We start from the raw sequence: 25,217 nt of genomic DNA, 5'->3' as shown, positions 1-25,217 counted from the left end.
TTTCAATCTACACTCTAGAACGAGCACCTGGTTTTTTTAGAGTGATATACTATTTATTGACGTTTCAAAAGTATCAATTTATGGTTTAATTGAAATCAATGCTTTGACTTTGTCAAATAAATCTTCTTTTTACTACATGATGTGAAGGTAGATATACTTCTAAGCGATTCAGATGCTATTCACATACACTGATTTCCCAAATGTCCCCATTAAGCCTTAGTAAAGTACCATTAAACTCTGATCAATGATTTTTATTTTTAAATTTTATTCTTCCATGATCTCACCCCTATGTCCCTTGCGCCAAGGCAGAAACCACAGAACACCACCGCCTGACACGATATTTCCTTAGCTTCATACTTCTTTAGTAGCTAAAGAAGTCGCATCATTGTTCTTGTGTCATCTCCGATAAATCCTTTAAGAAAGCGTTTAAATCGTTCGCCATTTGCTCAGTTGCGGTGTTCGAAAGACTTGAAAGACATTTACTGTAGTTACTTCGATCTGCTAGTCGTTCGCCACTTTAATTGCGAACTCCCTATTTTTGTTCAGCAAACAACGACCTTGTTTGTTTCGGCTATTTTGATGCCCTAAGTCACTCTTAGTTTGTTCTAACCTAATTGTTTCAGCGAATTTGGTAAATAAAGTTTCCGAGTTATGAAGGGGCCGACAATCCTATCAATACAATGTCTTATTAATTAGTCGAATAATTGGTAGGAAAGAGGCTCCCACCCTGCCGGTCACGTCGTCCAAACTTCCGGCCAGCCATTAAATTAAGAGCAACTAAACTTCATTTATCTCGGCTTGTTACTTCCACGGACGATAAGGTTCAGAAACACGGCTGGAAACTTCTACAAACTTACAGCTAACTTCGGCGAAAAGTTATCGAATCACGCCGATCGTTCGAAAATTTGTTACTTACTCAATATTTTAAATAATCTTCTTTGCAACACTTCTTATCTCCAAAGTTTTCACTCCCTTTAACTCAATTTGATTACGTAGTGATAATAATTTACCTGAGTAACACTAACTTACTTAATTTTGTTAATTAATTCTTGTGAGTACATTTATTACGTTTGTAATTTCCTTCGCGTAAGCTTCTAACGTAAAAGCGTAGTACTAAAGCTATTTGTTTTGTGGGAATAATCATTTATTTAAAGGCAATAAAAACTTTATTTTGTCGTTAAATCTTTACACTACTGCGATATATTTCAATTTAAAAATCTCACAAGTAAGTTTTTAGTATTCCTTGGCAGAGATAATTCATAATAACTTCTCTCTTGGGTGCGGACAAGTTTTCACATTTCGTTTGGCAGTAGTAGTTCCAGCCGGTACGCAATAATAAAGGTTAATTTGTAGAACATATCGATTCACGTAGGATATTTAAAGTGGAATAAACTTCTTACATTGAGGCAGCGGTGGTCGCGTGACGAGCCACGTTTGGCAGAGCGGGCAGGGAGCGCAGGGAGCGGGCGCGGGCGCCGCGCTCGGCACGCCAGCGGCGGCCGCCGGCAGCCGCCAGGCGGCGATGCGATACGCAAATATTTATATCGGCCCCCACGGCACAAGTCATTGCCTGAAAGCGTTGTCTTGTACCGAGCTCGTTGTAAAGAGAAAATATTGCCTGTCGATGCTATTCACAACTAAGTCACGGCACAAATAAGTCGCGTTGCATAACGCCCATTCAAAGGCATCGCCCCAAATTAAGATTAAGTGAGGTTTTACACAATATCATGATTTATCGGCAATACCTTTTTTATGTTCGAACTTTAAAAGGACCTAGTATCATTTATTATTCAGTGTAATATGATACAGCGTAAACATTGACATTAAAAATGTAGGTTCCAGACAATCTTTTAGATAAAATGCCACTACGTTCAAGTGCGGCTAGACGGTTTTATTGTTTGCATTCATGTCTAGGCTTAATGAGGACTTGTTAATAAAATTCACTACTTGTATACTTCTTTCAAACAAATGGAAAAGTCTTGTAAAATGGCGTTATACGCAAATAATATAATTTTTATTAGTTTGTTGGTTTTTAAAACACCCTCGCAAAAATTCAGATTGTTTTACGTAATATGAGACGTGATCGTATAGACACGAAAAATGACTAGTGTGCGTGATCACTCTATGCCTACGCATTAAGGGCTAAAACGTGCCTTTTAATTTCAAACTGACGATTGAAGAACCGTTTTGATTACGTAATATCGACAATGCCTTAATGGTAAGCTAGAATACCATATTTATAGAAGCTGCCAAACAAAGCGACGTCGCGGAATATAAATACCTAATGAATAATTTTCTCTTTTGTCTCTTTAACAAAGAAATCTGCATAAAAGGTTTTCCTGGTAAGCACTACCAGCATGTCTCACAAATAGACGTCAACGAGTATAAATATCCTCGAGTCTCGGATAGCAGTAAGTTGTCAACTAGCTATGCAATATAAAGATGAGCCACTCACAATTAAAAACAATCGTAAAACACGATACCACAGAATGTTTTTACAAAGTCAATCTTATACGTGAATGGAATGAGCACATCTTTTCACATTGTGCCCGTGTTCGTTACTTGATAATAATCTGACTGGCTTTTGTTTCATCTTTAGAACACGTTAATGAAATCTCATTTGAATAGCCAGAAGTATGGAAAGAACCGTAGGTTTTTTATATTAATTAGGTTACACGGCTTTCGCTCGATACTGTTCGACGAGGTTACTCGACCAGTTTCTAGCTACGCTAGGAGCCCATAACCATAAACCAGCAACTATCAGTCCAGTAACGCACTTGTAACGCCTCTGGTGTTTTGGGTGTCCATGGGCGGCGACAATTGCTTACCATCAGGTGATATGTGCTAACCACGAATGTTCACTGTAATACGTACTTTTAAGGTTTTCAGATTAATGACAACTTGAGTAGGTAAATCTTTTAACAATAAAAAATCACTGGATGTGACATTTCCTTATAAGTAGCTGTAGGTAAGTAGGACATTTAAAAGAATTAATAATCCTTAAAGTCATGAGAAATAAGCACCGTGTCTCGCTACATGATTATCGATTACGGCTAATTAGATTCATCAATTATCACATTAATACTTTACATGCCTTCCGGCTTTACCGATCTATAAACTGGCCAAGCTAAGTTTACCTTATGAGCGGTTACCGTTAACCTACAGTTTAGTACATACATAAATAACTAACTAACCAACCGTACTGTTTAACTATGTTAAGCCAATTTGAACGTAATTAGTGAAATCTAGAATTCTAGACATCCTATTCATTAGATAGAATTACAATTTCAAGTTTACACACATACAGATATTATAGTGATAGAATTTGTATGTTTGACAAGTTAGAAGACATTAATTAATTATTCATAATGTATCTAAGTTTTAGATATACGTACGTTTTGGTAATTTGTGTATTCAAAAGAGTAAAGAATTGAGTTTGTTGCTAGTTCTTTTTCAATCTACACTCTAGAACGAGCACCTGGTTTTTTTAGAGTGATATACTATTTATTGACGTTTCAAAAGTATCAATTTATGGTTTAATTGAAATCAATGCTTTGACTTTGACAAACAATCTTCTTTTATGTTTTTAGTACATAACATGGAGGTAGAAATACTTCTGGTATCACTCAGATGCTATTCACATACACTGATTTCCCAAACGACCCCATTAAGCCTTAGTAAAGTACCATTAAACTCTGATCAATGATTCTTATTTTTAAATACGCCCATGAACTCACCCCTATATCCCTTGCGCCAAGGCAGAAACCACAGAACACTACCGCCTGACACGATATTTCTTTAACTCCATACTTCTTTAGTAGCTAAAGAAGTAGCATCACACTGTGGCACCTTGTTTTCACAATTTCTTTTTTACAAATTTTGCTTGTAGTGAGCTTTGTAAGTAAAGCTCACTACAAGCACACTTGTTCCCTTCTATTTATTATGATTATTCTATTTCTTATCATTGATTATTTTTCACGACGTTTAATGTGTTAAATTAATTAGAGGGTTTAATCTTAGATATCATTGATGTTAATTAAACCTTACGAACTGGAAGTATATGTCAAATTTATCAAAGTACAATTGTAAAACAAGTAGTGTTCTACTAACTGTGAATAATGGTCTGTCTCAAGTCTCAATGGAAGGAACTAACATCTGAGGTACAGGCTCGGCCTAATTTAGATGTTAGTATTTATAGTCAAAGTCAAAATTATTAATTTCAAATAGACCGGGAAGGCACTATTGAATGTCAAAGCAAATATTATTTTTAAGTGTGGGAGAGCCATGCTTCGGCACGAATGGGCCGGCTCGACAGAAGTAATACCACGGCCTCACAGAAAACCGACGTGAAACAACGCTTGCGTTGTGTTTCATTGTGTGAGTGAGGTTACCGAAGGGTCAATTTCCTTCCCTAAACTCGATTCCCCAAAAACCCTCAAATTCCTAACCCCCAAAAGGCCGGCAACGCAATTGTAACGCCTCTGGTGTTTCAGGTGTCTATGGACGGCGGCGATTGCTTATCATCAGGAGATCTGCTCTTTTACAGGCTTATACAATCCAAATAAAATATAATATTTAAAAAAATATCTGTCTGTCGATCAGTCCTCGACGCTATTTCCTCGTTCCGAAGTGGAATGAAGAAGAAAAGCAAGAAACTTCGTAGGTTACTCTTTTTCAATCATATTCACAATACAAATCTTGGTATTAAAATGTTTTGTTACTATAAATACTTTCTGTTATTATTTTATTAAGTTGTAAAACTGTTCCAAACTTATGCATAATGAATTGAAACGGAGCGAAAAATTCAACGAATGAAAACTATTTTTACGAAACTTATCATTTCATCGTAAGTTTCAAATGAAATTCAGTATTCTGATTGTAAATTGAATATTCTATTAACACTTTGGATTTTTCCGTTCGCATTTTTATTACTGTGAAGCTATAGTTATAGTACTTGTAAGCGTTTTGTGAACGTTTTCTGTGAGTTTTGTATGAATTTGACTGCGAGGTTATTGTAGCGTGTTGCGGTTTCGCACGCGGTAATACCTAAATAATAGCTTGTAGTGATTATGCTTCAAGTTCTTTATGTTCTCTATACTGTAAATACATTAACAAAGTAGGAGAAATAACATGTGTTAGATAGTGAACATTTATGTCAATCTATCTGTAACAAAATTGCGAGTCTGCTAACGTGAAGTAGCTCGCCACCCGACCATCCGACCACCACAGATGGTGCCTGATCCGGAGCTGCGGACTACAACGTATAGGTTACCGGGGTCTCGGCTTAAACCAGGAGTAGGAACGAGGTGGTTTTTAGTCAGTAAGAGTCTGAGACTCCCTCTCGCCTCGCCCAAGGCGGGCGAAGTAATTGGATGATTATCCCCCCTCAAAAGAAAATCCACAAACTGATAATCTTAAAACTAATTATCTCGATATGGCTTTATAACGCAAGTATAGAGGTGTTATTATAGTTTAAAATTGCAACTATACATGTATGTAACTTTATATCTTAAGAAAATATTGTTAGATACCTACAACAAGCATACATACACCAACATAAACATAATTGAACTTTAAAGTTTACTTTATAACTTACTAATAATATAATCTATGAATATAACAGAATAATAAACCCTAAAACTAAAATAAGTGCCGGCCTATATTATCTAATAATACCTAAGCCCTACCATATAAAAATAAAACTATTTAACTACCCTTTAACAATGTAAATTCAATTAGTTACGGTTAGAACACAACGAAATTTCTCTAACATAGGCGTTTAAAATAACATTTAATTTGAAAAGGTTCTAACATAACTTAGGTCTTGTTATTCTTTTTTTTTCATTGTATATGTATAAAGGTTGTGCTTGAAAAATCCCCTCCTCCTATCAACGTTTTCACACTTTACATGTGAAGCGTATGAATTTAAAATTTTTATTTGATTCGTGACTAAAAAGCGAATGTGTGATATTGGATGAAAATATTTTATATATCTTCACTATATCTACTGTTTGTTTTAGTTGTTGTTAATGCTACTGTCATAGTCGTTTCATGTTCGATTGTGATTTAGTCAATGCTTTTGTGTTTCATATAATCTGCTACTAGATTAAATGCATACGTAGAGTCTGTATTTCCATTATTCCGTCTATATTTTGTCAATATTCACAGTTACTATCCGAGAATTATAACTACTTATACTTATAAATTATATGTTTGTAAACGCACGGAGCAACCCTTTGTGTGTTTCAGTAAAAGTTGTTTCGGGTCTAGGTGTCTTGTATGTGCAATGTTTGTAAACGCACCACGATACAATTGAAAGCCCTAGTTTTATCGCAAAAATTAGAACGATATTACCTACGTTCCATCTAATCCTACTCTAAACTTCAAAAACACATATAATAGGTACTCATACAGAGGTACAAGATAAAAACAAACAGACTAATTCCACTTCACTTCAGTCCACGCTTTTCAATTTTTCACATTCAACGCTTGAGATCTTACATTTGAAGCGTGTATTCAAAAAATAAAAAACTGATACGTGATGCCCGCGCGGTCTTAATCCGCAGTATTCTGAAATACATGTTTCACACGTCTCATGTCGTGTCGCAAAAGCTTCCAGCTATAAAATCCTTCTTTAATACTACATACCCTTTTATAATTTAACTTTAAAGGTGTAAGGAACATACATAAAGGCTATGCTTCAACCCAGCTTTGAATCCCCTCGGCGAGACGTACGTGCTGATATGAATGCATGGATTGAAGTTTTAAAAAGTAAAAACTGGGCAAACGTGATAAAATATTATTTCCTTTGTACTACGCTACAATGGATTTTATGCATGGTTGTTCGTGACATTTGCTTTACAAGCCAGCCAAGGCAACGAACTGTTCGTGAATAAAAGACTAGCTTCACAACGTTAATATTTACTATTTATATTTGACAGTGATTCACTTAAATATTTACTTCAACTTTATTTCTTTTCTGCACAGGTATAGGTGTATAAACAGTAAACGAAGTTATGGTTTAGGTTTAAAACTAAACAAACCAATTTGTCTTAACCAACTTAACCAGCTGAGTTTAGTTTGTGCATTGGTTTCCTAACCTCATTTTGGAATTCCTCTTTACCTTAATAAAACCCCATTTGACGATTCAACCTCGTTAGTGATACCAATCTTTCGTCTCCGTCACTTTCTAAGCAGTGATCATACTGATGCAGTCACCACATCAGGAGTGATGGTGAACTTGACGATAGTTATATTGTCATCCTTCTCACACTATAAGGTTTTAGTGCAATTTTAATTTTGTTACCCAATCAATGCCTTGCTCGAAATAAAACTCTACAAAACAAAAACAATTTTGTAAATAATTAAAATTTCAAGTAGACTGTTTTTTAATGTGTTATTTATTTAAATTTGAGTTAGCAATGCTTGTTGTACGGATAAATACATTACATGACGGTTACTTCGGCCAGTCGGACTGGTCGTTACGTCACGGACGCTAATTTCGAATTCCGCGTAGGTCGTAGATATTTTCTGTGCGTGCCCTCCAACTGTACTGGTTTCTTTAATTTGTGCTCAATAAATGTACCTAACCAACATCGCAGAAAAAATATTCCATTAAAACATGTTATTACATGTCGTCTTGTATTTATGGGTTGTTTATATTATTTAACCTAACTTACTTAGAATTCTATATTAATAAAGAGATAGGTTAAGCTGCTCTTTTGAATAAACTTTTCTGTAACTTTTCAGTAAGTAGTTATTTTAGGATGCTCGAGTAAAATAAGCACAGCTGACCACATGTCCACACTTCAAGATGTTACCAAGAATATCTCAAATTAAAAATATCTTATTATATTTTTTCTTACGCCGAATAACATCTCAATTGGTCCTATCTCTACAGTTACACTTTCAAACCGTCAACCAATGAAGCTATCAATCTAATACTAGTCAATAATATACTACGTATAACATATTTAATTACGTAATATCAAGTAAAGATATTTCAGAAATGAACCAATCATACCAACAAGTATGAAGTCTGCAATGAGTATTTGCCCAGCACTATCACTATTAATTCAACAAGGGGACAACGGAAACTTAACTGCAGCTGTGAGACACTGGACACTGGACAATGAACACTAAGCTAATCGAACATAGCTGTGTATGTTATTATTATATTCTGCAATGCACTATGTTAGTGTATCTAAAATTACATTGAAAGTGAAAATCAGTTTGTGGGTAAGCGTCACAGAGCTGCAAATATCAGCAAAGTATATAAGTATAGGGAAAGTAATTCAACTTTAGCGTTGAATTACTCATTTTCGTCCATTTTTCCAATTTACTTGGTTCCTCATAATACTTATATACTTTCTTATACTTATTCATATCACAAACTCATTTTTCTTAAATAATAACATTCCTAATCACTAACAACGATAAGTAGGTTCCCACACATTAAAAATAAAATCACAAAATCAAACGTAAAATTGACAATCGTCACGTCTACAATACAATATCAAGCAAGCTTCGACAAATTGTGTACCGACTCCGGGCGAATAGAGCCAATTGGCGTCCGATAAAAAAACAATGGGGTATGCTCGCCTTTCTGTCATGCGGAACACAATGGTATTCTTCCTGAGCGATAAAACAGTCGCCCGCAGACATCGGCAAACGTGAATGACAGTTTACGATGTAAAAATACATACTACATTACAGAATTTAACATCCACAACATCGTATGTGTAAGTACAGACATAAAGCATTTAAAACTTTCTTTTAGAGTCTCTAAGGAGGGGTAATATTCTGACATAAATTCTCCCCCGGGGTTCACCCCACTCCTTGAACCCATAAAACGATAAAGATCATCTTTTGTAGCTTCTAAAGGGAACAGTTACGTACCTCCTTGTGTCTTAAACAATTCGTTCATTTTGAAGAAATACATTGAGACAAATCCACTCATTATTATGCGGAGTTTAAACTTTGTCTCGAGTTTGTTATCTGGGAATTGTCTAAAATGTATAGAGGTATTTGAAGGGGCGCTTCTCATAAGTTATAAACAGATACCCTTTTAGATATCAGGCCGCTATGAAGAATTTTACGAAATATCTATTTAACAGAGAAACAGAACAGGACAATTATTCGAATTCTTTACATTGTAAAATTATCAGAAAGATATTTTGAATGGAATTGTGTATTATATTTATTATTTTGCATTTATATTACGAAATCTATTTTTGGGCTACTTGGTATACAAAATTAAACAACGTTCAACATATATATACACGTGTATTTTATAAGAAGCGGGAAGATTCGGTTTTCACGAAAGGTTCCCACCTAATGAAATTCAATTAGGTTACATTATGAGTGTACGGTGCCAATTATTTTCATTAACCTTCTCTCAATAAGGAATAAAATCAGTATGTAAGTAACTTACATTCTACAAAGAATATATAAAACGTTGACGTCAGAATATTTTCTATCTTTCGACCTTTTGAAGTCTAGAACAAAATTCATGTATTCGAATACATTTTATATAATACGAGTCGACACTATCTACGTAAAATACGGAATACATATAAATTATATCAAGTTACAATTTCAAGCCTCTAACTATCCGGAACGTCTGTCATAAATCTTCGTATATGACAAATGAGATTTTACTTCTAAGCGAAACAGATCTCTATTTTAATCCCCACAAGAACTTTCTTGCTAAGTCCTAGAAGAACTTGTAATAATAATGTACGTATATATATTTTGTTGTAATATCATAATTTATTACTGTATAGGTGTAGATATTACTTATATCAATACATGTCCAACTTAAGAGTTATACAAGGATAATATTCTAGCCACAAAATAGGTAAACCTATATATAAACCATACCCATTTTACTACCGATCAGGTAAAACTATTGTTTTTATTTACCTGTTAGCACCTGTAAAGCCATTCATGTGTCTATTATATTATTTTTTATTTATTTTTATATTATACTATTTACACCTTAAAACATTCTAAACGCATATGATAAGGTGCCCCTTAATCGTTATCCTTACAAATACACCGATTTGATAATTTAATGTGACAATAAAATTCTGGTGGCAAGAGGAAGGGGAGTTCTCTAATATGTTACCCTTTATTACACCTTTAGTATATTGAATGCTGAGAATAGATACGGAGAAAAACGTTCATTATCGGCTCTGGCGCACAAATAAAACAAGATAGCACCCCAGGGCCCGTTCACTTGGATATTGCGTCCCGCAAGCAAATTTGCTCTAGGCACAATAAATGCTTAGGTCTGTACGTGGGGAACACACTGCCGGCAACAATAACATTTATATACACACTCTGATACATTAGAGTGGAGATAAAGCTCAGTGATATATGGACCCGCATAAACATGTCGTCTTCATATTAACTAACTACTATTTTGTCCAAACTGATCACTTTATCGGCAACATGGCTTCAAGCGAAAGACTAACATTCAACGTTTCTCATTATCTTATCTAAGTATAAAGCAAATATCTAATTGATCATTACTTCAATCTCATAACATAAATTGAGTTTAATTAAATGCTCTGTTAAGAGATAATAATATAAGATTTTGACGAAATAATTACGATAACTTTGCGAGTACATCAATAGAATTCTAATAAACTTGGCAGGTTGTGTTTGAGATCGGAATTCTGACAAGATTACAATCTTAATCTCAGAATAATTTTAAACATGCGAAGGTATTTCAAAGTAGCGCCTTTAATAACTTTAGCATTTAGGTATTCGAGATTTCTTCGAAATTTATTAATAGGTGAAAAGTGAAAACTGCTGTAATACTAATCGTTTATAATTAAATGTTACATTTGTGAATTAAACTTATTTGTGTAATGAGAGCATTTATAGTTAGCAATTCTATATCGAGTATACTATAATTTTCATTTGAAAAATTTGAACAATAGAAGCACTTAAAATAATGCCCTTTGGCCACTAAAAGTCGAAAAGTCAATGAATAAGTAGAGCCACGCTCACTAACAAATAAGTAAGTACACACTGACCAGGCACTTCGTAATTAAGCTGTTCTTTATACGAACTAGTTTGAACCAATTTAAAGGCAGTAAATAATCTGTTTTTGTAAAAGTAGATTCATTAGTCCGACCATGCCATGCCGAGGTCAGCTCAGCCATCGATACGGGTTAAAAATAACTGTTTAGTAAACACAATATTTTTTTCACTTAGTAATTAGGAACAGTCGACTATAATCCGTTTTTTTCTTCGTTTTATTATCGGCTAGTCTTCCTGTAACTGTTTACTCTTTTCATCACAACGTTGTAATTTATTGTGCATTTAATTTTTTATTGAGTATCCTTCTGCAGATTTATCATTTATTTATATTCCTTTCTGATAAATGTAAAAGCGTAGTAAATTTTCTCCGAATTTCCTGATGTTCCGGAAATTTTTATTGAAAATATATTTATCATTAGAACTTGCAACGGGATATTTACCATCCATGTTTATTAATTTCTTTGAATTTCCGATATTTCGGCACTGTTGCAAGCGCCATGATCACGGATGAACTGGAGTATATGCGGGTTGATGGTTTATAAGGAGACAAATCGGTCTACCATATTTCTTGTTCGTTTTTTGCCAACGACACCGCTACCACTGTCACTTGTATCACTTACAACTCGATTCACTTCTCGACACACAAAACTCACTGTGTCCGCTCGCGAACATTCTTCTTTCTTAACACATTTGCGGGTTATACACAATTGGACCACTGGATTCCAAGCTCTAGACAGTTGAAACCCGTCCTGCCGGTTGAAGTTTTTGTACTTGGTTATCTCAACCGCTTCTCTTACCAGTCTAGGTATATAGTGGCGTTCTGTCGAGATAACTTGAGGGTTATGTAACTCAATCCAGTGATTTGATCCAGCTTCTAAAAGGTGTTGAACTATAGCTGATTTTTGTGCGTCATTGTTTTTCACCGTTCTAATATGCTCAGAAATTCTACAAGCCACAGTACGCTTAGTCTGACCTATACATGGTTTACCACAGCTACAGTTCACATTATATTTAGTTAGTGAGTATTGCAAGTTCTAATGATAGTGACCATGTTACTTTAAAAAGAAAATATATTTGTAAATTATATAACTTATAAATAAATTTTAAATCTTTTTATCGTTCGTTAATTAATTTATTAAGTAACTACTCTCTTACACAAAGATAGCACAGAGCCGGACTCGGATGCAATTAATATTTATCGTGTTATCATTTTTAATTAGTAAATGTATTAAGCTATAGATGGGCTCTCACAAATCAGTTCACAATTTGTTTGTTACCTACAAATAAAATATATCAAACCACGAAGCTTTGAAATTCATAAAATCTTACGGATATATGTATAAGTATACAGAATTCATATAAATAAAAACCTACACAGTTCAAAGAATTAGATCAAACCTCACTAACACGACTTACATCTATCGAACCTACTTAAATACATAATACAAAGAGGAACAAATCCATCTATAGTTTTGACAGTAGTTACGCCCACTATCGTCATTCATGTCAAACGAATCCCGTATAATAGCGATTGAACCTTTCTATGTTTATACATCAATTTTGAAACAAGGAAGTGCTTGAGGATAATCTCGTTTTAATCATTATTATTATAGGTAGGTATACTTGTGTTTTGTGGGTGTATTATAAATGTATGTATTTTTATATTTCAGCTGTTGTTCAGGTTATTTTGGTCAAAGTATGATTTTATACCGTATGGGGAAACCTCTTATGACTTAATTTAAACCACACATGTTATCATTTATTAATCATCTTAGCTGACAATATACGAAAAAATTGTGAAATAGGCCCAGCAGGTAAGCCAAAAAGTGCAGTGCTCTTTGAGCAAATATGAACAATCTTTACAAATACGGTATTTAAACAGCCGCGCCTCATGTCCGTAACATTCCTAGACAACCTAAAACATTAAAGCAACAATATACATGGAGCTGTTCACACGGAATTTAACACTTGATTAATTTCATTTTTTTTTGGTTATTGTTGAAATATTTAGTTGTATTATGCTTCTGTGGACGAGTACTACTTCTAGTTTCATCTAAATCATATGAGTGATCCACATACTGTATAACCTACAGTCTTCTTTAATAAACATACTATCAAACACAAAAAGATTTTAAAGCTCGAACCAGTAGTTTCAACTATGCGCGATCGAACAAACAATCAATCTCTCTAGCTTTATAATATTAGTACAGTATTGATAGTATCTGATCCGGAGCTGCGGACTACCTAGCGGGTTTACCGGGGCTCCGGTTCGAAACCAGGAGTAGGAACGGGGTGTTTCAAGTTTTTAGTCAGTAAGATTCTGACACTCCCTCTCGCCTCGCCCAAGGTGGGAGAAGTCATTGGATGATTTTCCCCCTTAAAAAAAAAAAAAAAAAAAGTATAGATAGTATATTATATTATGGATAGACTAGTATAACTCTGTCACTTCCAGGAAAAAACAAACAAGACTATGACGTCATCTCATGTTATGACAACAATAGCAATTAGTCAATTGATATTGGATATCAATTGAAACTGATACTATTCATTATTAGAACAATTAGATGCGCTCGCAAGCTATGTAGGTAAACTAGTCAGCTGTTAGATTACTTACACACTTATGGGTTTAGTTATAATGTAACAACAGATAGGTAAAATTATATTAATTTCCTTAATGCATCCCTTATTATGCGCACTGAAATGGATATGTTTTCTTTTTATTTAGAGGCAATTTTTCATCATTTATCATAATGTAATCGTATCACAGAAATACACGAATGGGCCGGCTCGGCCGAAGTTATACCAAGGTCTCACAAAAAACCGACGTGAAACCGCTTGCGTTGTGTGAGTCAGGTTACCGGAGGACCCCTTCCCAATCCCCGTTTCCCAAACAACCCTTAAAATCTAACCCCCAAAAGGTCGGCAATGCACTTGTAAAGACTCTGGTGTTTTGAGTGTCCTTGCGCGGCGGTGATTGCTTGCCATCAGGTGATCCATCTGCACCATAAAAAATCCTAACAAAATTTTATCGTAAAGCTAGAGAGTCTATTACAAACTTTATTAATATCACATTGTGAATTGCAAATGATTAAGTTTTCTAAAAACGTAGTAAAAACTGTGAAAAGATTTCCAATTACCGTTCGAATCGAATTTGCAATTTACTAAGCGATTAGCTAGAAGCTGTAGGTCTACAAGCGCTCTTAATTTACTATCTATGTTCAATGAGATTACAATTGTCTACATATCTATGTATGTACTAGTAATAATATTCGGAGTATTGTTCCTATACGTACCAATTTGGTGTCACACAAGGAAAATGTGTCTGTGTGTGTGGTATGTAAAGCAAGATTAATTACGTTCATCACTATATCAATTGTCATCATTTTAATAACAGAAGAGAAGAGATAGTACTCATTTTACCGACTTCAAGAAAAGGAGAAGGTACTATGTTCGGATGTTTTTTTTTATTTGTTCACGGATTACTTCAAATGAGTTTGTGTGTATATTTGTTACTCAATCACGTCAATATAGCTGAATCAATCAAGATGTTTTTAACAGGGATAAATAATATGGCCTGAAATAGCAAATATACTACAAACACTTTTCACCCACGGATCGCAGAGCGAAGCCGCGGGCAGAAACTAGTATTTTATGACATTGAATACATTTTTACACAGTACCTGATATTATTAAATAAATGAACAAAGTACGGTATTATTACTGAGATTTCTCTTCATACATGAGATTGGAAGTACTTACATAGTTTCTATATAAATCTGAATTGTTAAGGATTCTGTTCAGAACTCAGTAGGTACTATTAATGTTATTATAACTATTATATGAATAAATACCCTCACAAAATTTCTGGAAACCTAGTAACACTTTAACCGCTACGGTCGGTCACTGGCGTCCGACGCTTAGCGAAAGATTTGCCTTCAACAGTTTTCTTTCTGCAGAACTTTTCTCTATTTATGTACCAAAATCGAGAATAGCTCAACTAGTTTCGAGTCACAGAGGGTCTCCTAATCATGAGCAGAGTGTGCAGACGTGGCGATGCATCGCGTAGTCTACTTCGAATACTACCTGTGTGTCTGCGTCTCACGATAGTTACTATAAAGATAATATCATATGTCTAAATTGGTTGGGTATTTTAGAAGAAACGAGGTAATAAAAAATATTACACTAATACACATATACAAACAAGCTACGCGCGAAAAACAATACCCTTACTACAGTCGAGTAAAAATAGGTATGAGATAGAAAAAAATACTGTTTTTTCTTTGACAAAAGTAACTTTATTATTTGTTTAACGTATATTGCCTTTCAGTAAAACATCCAACTGACATTTTTCCTAAAATAAAACTTCCGTAGAAGCATTTAATTTAAACATTCCAGACAGTGAAACAAAAGTCGAAACAGACGTTGAAATTTTATTTACATAGTAGTATTTAATACTGCTAGGCACTACGTAATGGGAAAATAATGTAGACACGCGGTAGCGCGTCAAGCCAAGTTCAAGCAAAGGAACTGGTTGGCTAGCGCCGAGTGTAATATTAAGCTGGGTACTCACTTAGCCGTGTAACACGTAACGTATCAGATACAGTATCCAGTGAGGTAAGGGTAGCTCGCCGCCCGACCAGATCCAGACCCGTGCGTACGGAGCGTTTCGCGCGTGCCTCAAAGAGCCATTAGACCACCACAGATGGGGCCCAGTAGGGCTGATGCCTGATCCGGAGCTGCGGACCTAGCGGGTTTACCGGGGCTCCGGCTCGAAAAGCAGGAGTAGAAACGGGGTGGTTTTTAGTCAGTAAGAGTCTGACACTTCCTCTCGCCTCGCCCAAGGCGGGAGAACTCATTGAATGATTTTCCCCCTCAAACAAAAAAATGTGAGTACGTACGCGCGCAGCGAGCTCGCAGTGACCCGCCGAGTGGCGGTATCACTGCGAACACAAAGGCGGCTCGTAGCTAGATACGCTGTGGACCGTGGACCAGCCGTAGCCACTTGCAGGCTGATACTGTATCTGATACGTTACGTGCTACACGGCTAAGTGAGTACCCAGCTTTACACGAACCGATTGGTGCCACTTTTTACCCCTCCATTACTCAAAACCTATTTAACGTAAACACATCTGGACTGTTTTTATCAGGATAAAAAAAATCGAAACATTCGAATCTGGTTAAGTCAAAATTTACCTAATTTAAGATCTCACATTTTAAATAACTGCAATTGTTATAGGTACCCATTAAAACATAGATATAGAGTTTTATACTTGTTCATAATGTTATTTTGGTCTTATAGTATTTATAACTATATATTTGGATTATGTACAGAACTTAACACTCATTTAGATCTCCATTCTTTTTGCGGCGAAGCCCACAACCAAGCATAGGTTTTGTATTGAACTTGGCTTTCCTACAAATTTATGTGTTTGGTTTATGTTTATGTGGCATTAACTTTATTAACTTTACTCCACTGTAAAGGTAAATGAAACAATAATATTATAATGAAACAATTGTGTTGTTCCAGAAGTTCCAAGATTCGAAGATAGCCTAAACAACTTGACTGTATCTTTGGGCAGGGAAGCAGTGTTCACTTGTGTCGTCAATGACCTCGGCTCTTACAGGGTAAGTGTTACTTAATTTATCTATACGAATAAATAGTATAATCAGATCTATTTCTTATAATCCGACCCGATTTTTTGTTCATGATCGATAATCTCTAACCAATTCAGATTCCACGTTTTAAGCATTCTACCTTTAGGCTATTCCAATTGGATGGTGGAAGACCCTTTGTCCAGTAATCGTATCGATCAATTGATGTAAACTTACAAAATTAAATACTTCACTACATAGTATAAAACAAAGTCGATTTCTCTGACCCTATGTCCCTTTGTATGCTTAAATCTTTAAAACTACGCAACGGATTTTGATGCGGTTTTTTTAATAGATAGAGTGATTCAAGAGGAATGTTTATATGTATAATACATGCATAATATATAACCATTGCACCCATGCGAAGCTAGAGCGGATCGCTAGTTTAAAATAAAACAGTTACAGTAAATTGACACACAATTGTCGATATTACGATGTTTACTGACTGAATATTAATTACTCATTTCAAGTATGAAATTAATGCAAATTACACGGATTGTACTGTATCATTATAAGCACCGTACGTACTTCCCGAATTCAATTGCCATTAACAATATAAAAAGTTTCATTATACTATAATTTTAAAAATGTATTTTCATAATATTCTGATTGAAATTTAAAGCAGTACGCACCAATTTGTGTTTTTATTATTTTAAATTGTTTTAAAATGAATTGCAATGGAATCTTTTTTTCAAAGTGAGATGTATTTCTTTTTTCTTAATCTACGTACTATTCAATAGCAACTTATGCTTAAAGCCTCGTCTCTGCTAGGAACATTTGAGACGTCGGACGACATCGCGATATTTTTGAAACTCTTCCTTGTCGCACAGTCAACAATGTCGCGGCAATGTCGTCTGTCGTCTTTGTTTGCTATTACTTGTACTGCAGCTATCAAAACTCAATTTTGTCCCGTGAATCTGGCAAAATATTATTCAGTTTTTCGAATTCGGAACTTCCAAATTAACCTAGTAAGAATTGACAATCGGCTTTCCCCTACTATAATGGAACTAATTGCGCTACCAATAAATGGCAAACCGTGGGTGTAATACACTTCAGCCTACATTTTCTCTGGAATATCTATTTTTATCAACATCAACAGTCTTTTGAGTGGATACCAAAATACCTTTTTTCTACCTCCCTTTATCTCAAATCACTTAGGATTGATGCAATATTCAGTACGTATGTAATAAATGTCATCACATAGCAATGTCACGCCTTTTATCCCCGAAGGGGTAGTACACATTACGGCGCATAATGCCACTTTACAATGAACAATCACTTTTCATTATAAGTCCATTTGTGTTATAAGTCCCATGTACAGGGGATGAGCCTATTGACATATACTGGGCACATTTCCAGACTCCGTGCTACCACTGAGAAAAACGCCCAGTGATGCTTTGCCCGACCTGGGAATCGAACCCGAGACCTCTTGCCCACTCGACCAAAGAGGCATCACATATTATACTCTAAATATATGACAAACAGGACATTCAGATGAACATTTGATATTCTATTCTAGTATCAAACAAACTCCTTTTTTATCCTTTCGTTTTTTAAACGCCCACAACCCGCGTTTTATTTTATTTTTTGTTCAGGGTCCTTTCGTTATTTATATAATGTGTTTTATAACTGACATAACACAACAACTACTGAAAGTTGAATGATGTCCTTTATTTAACACGATTTTTATTTTAACTGTGTATTTAAAAATTATAATTTATAGTACCTGAACGCCCATTTCCACGTATTCAGTGTGTAGTTTACACTCAGTGTACATTTTAAAAACGTTTGTATATTTTAGTTTATTAGACCCAGTGTACACTTTAATGCAAAATGTTTATCTGTTCCAAGGTGGCGTGGCTACGCGTGGACACGCAGACTATCTTGACGATAGCTACCCACGTGATCACAAAGAACCACCGGATCGCCGTGAACCACAGCGACCGGCGGGTGTGGTTCTTGCACATACACGACGTCCGGCAGTCGGACCGGGGCTGGTACATGTGCCAGCTCAACACCGACCCCATGAAGAGCCAAACAGCCTATTTAGATGTAGTAGGTAAGGTATAGTTTCCTTACATTTGAAAATATACATAGAATAGATCATTTTGATACCATTATCTAATATATAAAATTTCCATGTCACAATGTTAGTTACGAAATAATTTATAAGGCTCTTCCGAGATATCATGTCTAATATATAAAATTTGTTGTTAGTTACCGTAATCTTCCGAAATAGCTTTACTGATTTTTGCCAAATTTTATAATGGCGTCAGTAGGTCTGAAAATCGGCTACTATGTATTTTCCATACACCTATGTGGTAAATGTTGTTCACCCTTATTTCTTTTTAAAATTGTTTGACGAAATAATTTATAAGGTGAAACAACGTTTGCTGGGTCAGCTAGTAAATAATAAATATTAATCTATACTTTATATTTCTCATAGATCTATGCTTACTTGGTTTTGAAATCTTTCTGACTGAAGCCTACATTTCTATGCCTTTCATGTTCTCAACACAAATTTTCAAACATCATCCTTTCCCAAAGTCTCTTTTACATCTACAATCTCTTACATTTTCTTTTCTTCCCTTTCACATAAACATTTCGATTCAGATCTTACTTAATCACACGATTCACATGTCTGTAATCGTCTCTTATTACACTAGTACTGGCTCTAGTATGTATATAAGCTGCTAATTTGTTTCGCCCGCAACAAAGCTTCGAAACAACTGGATGTTCTCTGCTTTGATAGAGTTAGCACAGCTCGCCCAATGATTACCTACACATGCATACTCGCTTTGTCCGTTAGTACCACATCTAGGTATTACTTGTTACTCCTAACTTGGTCTAAATGTAAAGATTATATATGGCATAGATTGGACATAAACCGAGTTTGTTTTTTTTATGGAACAATGGACATAGAAAATTTTTTTCACTATGGTATTTTTTATGTTTTTATGGAATGAGCAGACGTATCACCTGATGGTAAGCAATAGCCGCCGCCCATGGACACTTGAAACACCAGAGGTGTTACAAGAGATTTTGGTAAAGGATGACGTTTGAAAATTTGTGTTGAGAACATGGCAGACATGCACACTTGAAACACCAGAGGCATTACAAGTGCGTTGCCGGCCTTTTGGGGGTTGGGAATTTAAGGGTTGTTGGGGAATCGGGGATTTGGGAGGGAGGAATTCAAGTTTGATTGAATATCAATACTTTACATGTAACGATGGCTGTGGACTCCGCAACTTATTGTTGGTTTTGACCTACAATACAATAGCGTATATGTAACCAATCGTCCGTGCAAACTACTCGTCGCTCTTGCCATAAATAAACATAGGACTGAACATAAATACCTAGGGATTTACATGCAGTTGTTTAAAAGAATTTTGGGTATTTCTCTTGTGTATGAAGCAATAGTAATAAATCATGCAAAAACTAAAGTACTATCCTATGCTTTGACTAAAATTGCGTAGCTCTAAATAATCTTCTATCATTACTTATACTTATATAGAATAAATAATTAAGTAGTAAGTAATAATTTTGTGTAACAATGCGGCGCAACACCCACAGTCAAACCGCTAAACCGGTTTTGTGGGACATTGTTTTAGATAGATGTTGTATCTCTTTTATAATAATAAATAAATAAATGTTTAATACAAACGTAAAAACTAAAAATAAAAATACGTTTAAAATTAAATAAAATACAGCTGACAAGTTAATTTCCAAAACAAACCATCAGTTACATTTTTCTCATGAAATAAACAACGAGGTTATTCGAATGCCGATGGTAATTTATTTGAAGTTAATTTGTTAGTTTACACAGGCATTTGAGCGTGTAGTATAACCAATTTGTGTACCAAACCGTATGCCTACTCCATAATAAAATAATGAATTCATATCGTAAGGTGAATTTGAAATAAAGTTTACATAAAGTCTACTTAACAATTCATTTATGTTCCTTAATTATATCCCAGAATCGTAGAACAATAACAATAATATTAGAAATGGGAATTTGTTACTTTGTTAATGATTTCCATAGATTATTTTTATTGTGAAAAGTTTGGTAAACGAAATTGTAAAACTGTTCATTCTTATCCCCTATATGACCAGTTTAAATTCTTTATCAAATAAATCATTAAGAAATATCTTACTCCATATTTTTAACCGACTTCAATTTTAACGTAATATTTGATGTTCACGATTCAGATCTATTTCACGAAACCTAAAGACAAAACCATCGAAATAGTATTGAATTCTCGAATACTAGATTCTATTTATTAAAACTATTCGCTTAGATATGAAAAACCGCTACGGATTTGCACAGTTCCTCCGGACATTTTGGACTACCCGACGAGTAGTGACCAGGTGGCCAGGGAGGGAGCCAACGTGACGCTGCGGTGTGCAGCGCACGGAGTCCCCACTCCAACCGTCGTCTGGAGAAAGGAAGCTGGTGATTTGTTGCCCACCAGCAATTTCAGCGATACACACAGTAAGTTGTTATTTAATACTCTTTTTTTTGCAACATCACACATACATGACACAGAAGAAATCATAAACAATAGTGAGCAATCTTACAATTTTTACAACTGCATTCAGAGACATTTTGTGATTACATAAACTATAGCTTAGTAACGACTTTTGTATCAAAAACAATTCCTAACCACATGGACAAATTCAATAAAAACAAAACAAAAGGTTAAGTAAGCATTAAAAATGACTCTAAGTACGGCGATTAGCTCATTTCTTATTTATCTAACTGTCATAGATTTGAAAGTACCACATGAGGAGGATGGTTTACAGTACCGTATTATTATAAAAAACAATTTGAGCATATTTCCAGACATAACAAACATGAAAATTCATTAGTTTTCCAAACTTAACATAAAGATCAAGTTATAATAATATTAGGTAAGTTGTAGAATTACAGTGGGCGAAAATTATTATTATTGGCAAACACCTGGTGTATACGTGCAACCACACGTGCAACTAACAATAATTTGTAAACAGATAAAACTATTACTTTGATCATTTAATCAGAACCAGAAACTCCAATAAACCCGTATTATTCGAACGATATTAATGACCAAAGAACAAAAAACATTGCAAATGAGTTGAAAATAGATTTAGATCTATAATAATCTAAAAAAGAGAAATAGAAAAATGAGAAAATTGCACTAAACCCAAATTATTTGGGATATGTTGTGAAACAAGTAAAAGAATTTGAAGAGAATAAGAACTTAAACTTATTATTATGACAAAACTTAATAGTAATTTTGTATTTCTTTAAAAGTAGAACTTAATAAAAACTGATAATTGGCATCAAAAAATTTTCATTATATTCGCAGAAGACAAACAAACGATTGTCGGGTAAATAGCTCAGAACATAAGATTATTTGAACTCTATAAGTTCGCTTGTAAAAGTTCAATGAAACTGAACTGCAAGTCGAAGTTTTCAGCGCATAAATAATTAAAACCTATCAAATTGCGTAGTACGATAGCTACAGTACTAAGTTCAGTGTAACAGAAAGTTTAGTATAAGTCATGTTACTAGTGTATCTGGATAATAATCTAACTAAGACAAAGTAAATACGTCTAGCATATACACAACTAGTTGTAAACAACGTATGTATGTATTCTCCAGCGGAAATGTTGCGGATCGTAATCCTAACTTGTCAGAGATGTTGAGTTTGTAGCAAAGGTTTTACTGTACTCGTCTTTAGTTCATATTTCAAGTTGGACAAAGTGTTATTGAGATTTTCGTAATTTTGTGGTTGACGCAGATTTTTTGTTATTCTTTTTTAACTTTACCCTATATTAGGATTTCTCCCGTGTCGGGGTACGTTTACAAACATATAATTTCACATGCACATGACACCCAGACCCAAAACAACAATTTGTGGATCACACAACAAGTTTGGCAGGAGCACAACATTGAATTTCATTGTTTTCTTTTACTTTTTTTGTTGGGCTCTACTTAAAACCCCGAATTTCAAGAGTTGTACTGTTCGAGTAAAATAGGATTGGCCAAAAAATTTTTTTGGTAGAATTAATTGCCAAAAAACTTTACAATGGATAACACAAAATGGCGTACAATCTACTAAACTGGACTTCAACAATGATGTCTTCTACCAATTTCGTATCAACAACTAGCTATTAATTTCGTTGACTACTTTCATACCCCGGTGTATGGCTTTAAATCATCCTCTATATCAATAAATCAATAACATATTTGGCAAACAGTAGACATTTGAGCTTACCTTACGGGTACAAAAGGAAAACGGTTGCCTATTGATAAATAGCGATTCCGTAAAAGAATATCTACATAACTAATAAATCTCTAGAGAGAACGTCAGGTTGTGAGGGAGGTAGCTCATATAATAATATCGACGTCGATATTACATAAAAATATTCAAAGATTTTCGTAACATAAGACCAAAACACAATAAAAGTAATGATGCATTATGATATTTGGGTTTTCGTTTTCCAAAAATTCTATTTTACAATTATTTTAGATTTGTATAACAATGTTCTGTTTGTATTGTCTAGATTCGTCAGTAAATGGCGCAGTGCTACAGCTGGTCAAAGTATCAAGACTACATATGGGAGCCTACTTATGTATAGCTAGCAATGGAGTTCCGCCATCTGTCAGCAAACGAGTCATGCTCGTTGTGCATTGTGAGTTCCTATTATCTTACCCCTGTACTCAATAGCTTATATTGTTCCAATGGCTTTACATGCTTTAACTCGTTATAGAAATTACAACAGCATACATATACCCCTCATTGGCTTCGTTCATACACGAGTATGCCCCAAGTTTTGCCTTCACAAGTTTCTAAAATGTCGAAGGAACGAACTTTGTACATTTCGTTAAAGTCGTTTTATTTTAATTAGAAGATTCGCATTAGCAGCACGTAGTAATTCTGTTCTGTGTAGTAATTATTATTTCGCTGGAACACACAAAGTTGTTCCAGTGCCGACAAAACGTTCCATTTTTTTTTACAAAATTCATTGACATAAATAGTTCAGGACCGCTGCCGGTCCATATCGCCGTCGGCGGGCTTTTGTCTGTCGCACGGTTTAAGCCAACTTCAATCGCTTTATAAAATGCCTTTGAGATTGGAAAACTTGATATTACGACCGCAACCAAAATCTACATCATTACATAGAGTACTTGAAAGACTGGACTTTAAAGAGATTAAATACTAAATGTAGATAAATCTGTAGGCTAGACACACTCGTGCGGTTGCCTTCCAAAGAGCGGAAACGTGTGTCGCCAGCATTAGAGCTGAATCCTAAACCGCAAGTAAGCTAATTTGAACTAAATTACGTCAACCGAGTTACGCGGGACCCTACATTAACTTGTTCACTCAGTGAGGATATGGTTCGACCATTTTATAGGTTTAAGGAATTATTTCTTTTGTGTTACAGTTCCACCGATAATGACTATACAAAACCAATTAGTGGGAGCGAAAGAAGGCGATACTGTACATTTGGACTGCCATTCAGAAGCTTTCCCTAGATCTATTAATTATTGGACGATAAATGACCAAATCATATCACAGTGTAAGTATCATACATAATTGGAGATTGATGAGGTCCATCCTATTAATGAGAAATATTAAAATATGATTGGATATTTTTAGCGGACAAAAGGTTCGAGATCACAGCCATAGAGAGAGGATACGAAGTGGATATGAGGCTGAAGATTAAAAAAGTGGGCAGAAACACTTTTGGCACATACAGTTGCATATCAAAGAATTCCCTCGGAGACACGGACGGGACAATAAAATTGTATTGTAAGTATCTAAGTACTAAAGTACGAAGTTGGGAGTTTTGTTTTTGTTGCCGTGATAAGAAATACTTAGAAATCGTTTAGAGGCAGAAGTTAATGGTTATGTCGAGTAACTTGATATTTTCGAAAATGGCGTCCGACCTGCCCTCGAGGGATTTTGGGGGTGTTTCTGAGCGAGTGTTCTGTTTCAGCTTTGTCCGGTAAGTTCGAGGAGATGCAGTACAACGAGGTGGGCGACTCTGACGAGAGCCCGGACGTAAGCGAACTCGAGGCGCTCAAGCGCAGCGCCGGGGTTCGCTCGCACCCCGTACTGGGGCTCTTCGTAGTTATTTACCTTGTATTATAAAGCTACTTTGTATATAAAATATATTGTTACAATAATATTTTATTTGTTGTTTTATTATTAATGCCACGTGTATAGAACAAAACTAGTACATTTTATCACCGATATTCAAAATTCAAGATTGAAATAAATAAAAATTGTGAAAAGAATTGCAAAGCATGTTTAGGAATTGTTTGAGCTTAGCCGTCACTAGCGTCATATATCATGCACGAGGTGTCGTGGAAGTTCTATATTTCATGTTTGTCGTCGGTCCGAGCCCGGAGAGGCTGACGACACCTGCGCTCCGGGCGGGCGGCGGCGGTGGCGGCGCGCGGCTCTACAGGCGCCAACATCTCACTACTACGGATAGTTTCGGGGTACTTCGCGACACGAATG

General features: G+C 35.2%; 1 protein-coding gene across 2 annotated transcripts in view; it reads left to right on the top strand.

Moving 5' to 3' along the window:
- The window catches only part of LOC118270112 (lachesin), a 37,255-nt gene extending 12,368 nt beyond the window's left edge, over positions 1 to 24,887 (top strand). Inside the window, exons 2-8 of one of the 2 annotated variants that reach the window (XM_035585561.2) lie at positions 16,583 to 16,677; positions 18,556 to 18,763; positions 21,032 to 21,196; positions 23,254 to 23,382; positions 24,136 to 24,270; positions 24,351 to 24,503; positions 24,691 to 24,887. In XM_035585561.2, the coding sequence (XP_035441454.2) occupies positions 16,583 to 16,677; positions 18,556 to 18,763; positions 21,032 to 21,196; positions 23,254 to 23,382; positions 24,136 to 24,270; positions 24,351 to 24,503; positions 24,691 to 24,845 (1,040 nt within the window). In that variant the 3' untranslated portion in view covers positions 24,846 to 24,887. Of the gene's footprint in view, positions 1 to 16,579; positions 16,678 to 18,555; positions 18,764 to 21,031; positions 21,197 to 23,253; positions 23,383 to 24,135; positions 24,271 to 24,350; positions 24,504 to 24,690 lie in introns of both variants that reach the window. The other variant, XM_035585560.2, reaches the window with a different exon arrangement.
- The last annotated feature ends 330 nt before the right edge of the window (positions 24,888 to 25,217 follow it).

Source organism: Spodoptera frugiperda, chromosome 30 (assembly GCF_023101765.2).
Source record: "Spodoptera frugiperda isolate SF20-4 chromosome 30, AGI-APGP_CSIRO_Sfru_2.0, whole genome shotgun sequence".
NCBI classification, from domain to species: Eukaryota; Metazoa; Arthropoda; class Insecta; order Lepidoptera; family Noctuidae; genus Spodoptera; species Spodoptera frugiperda.
This window is presented reverse-complemented; position numbering and strand designations above follow the sequence as displayed.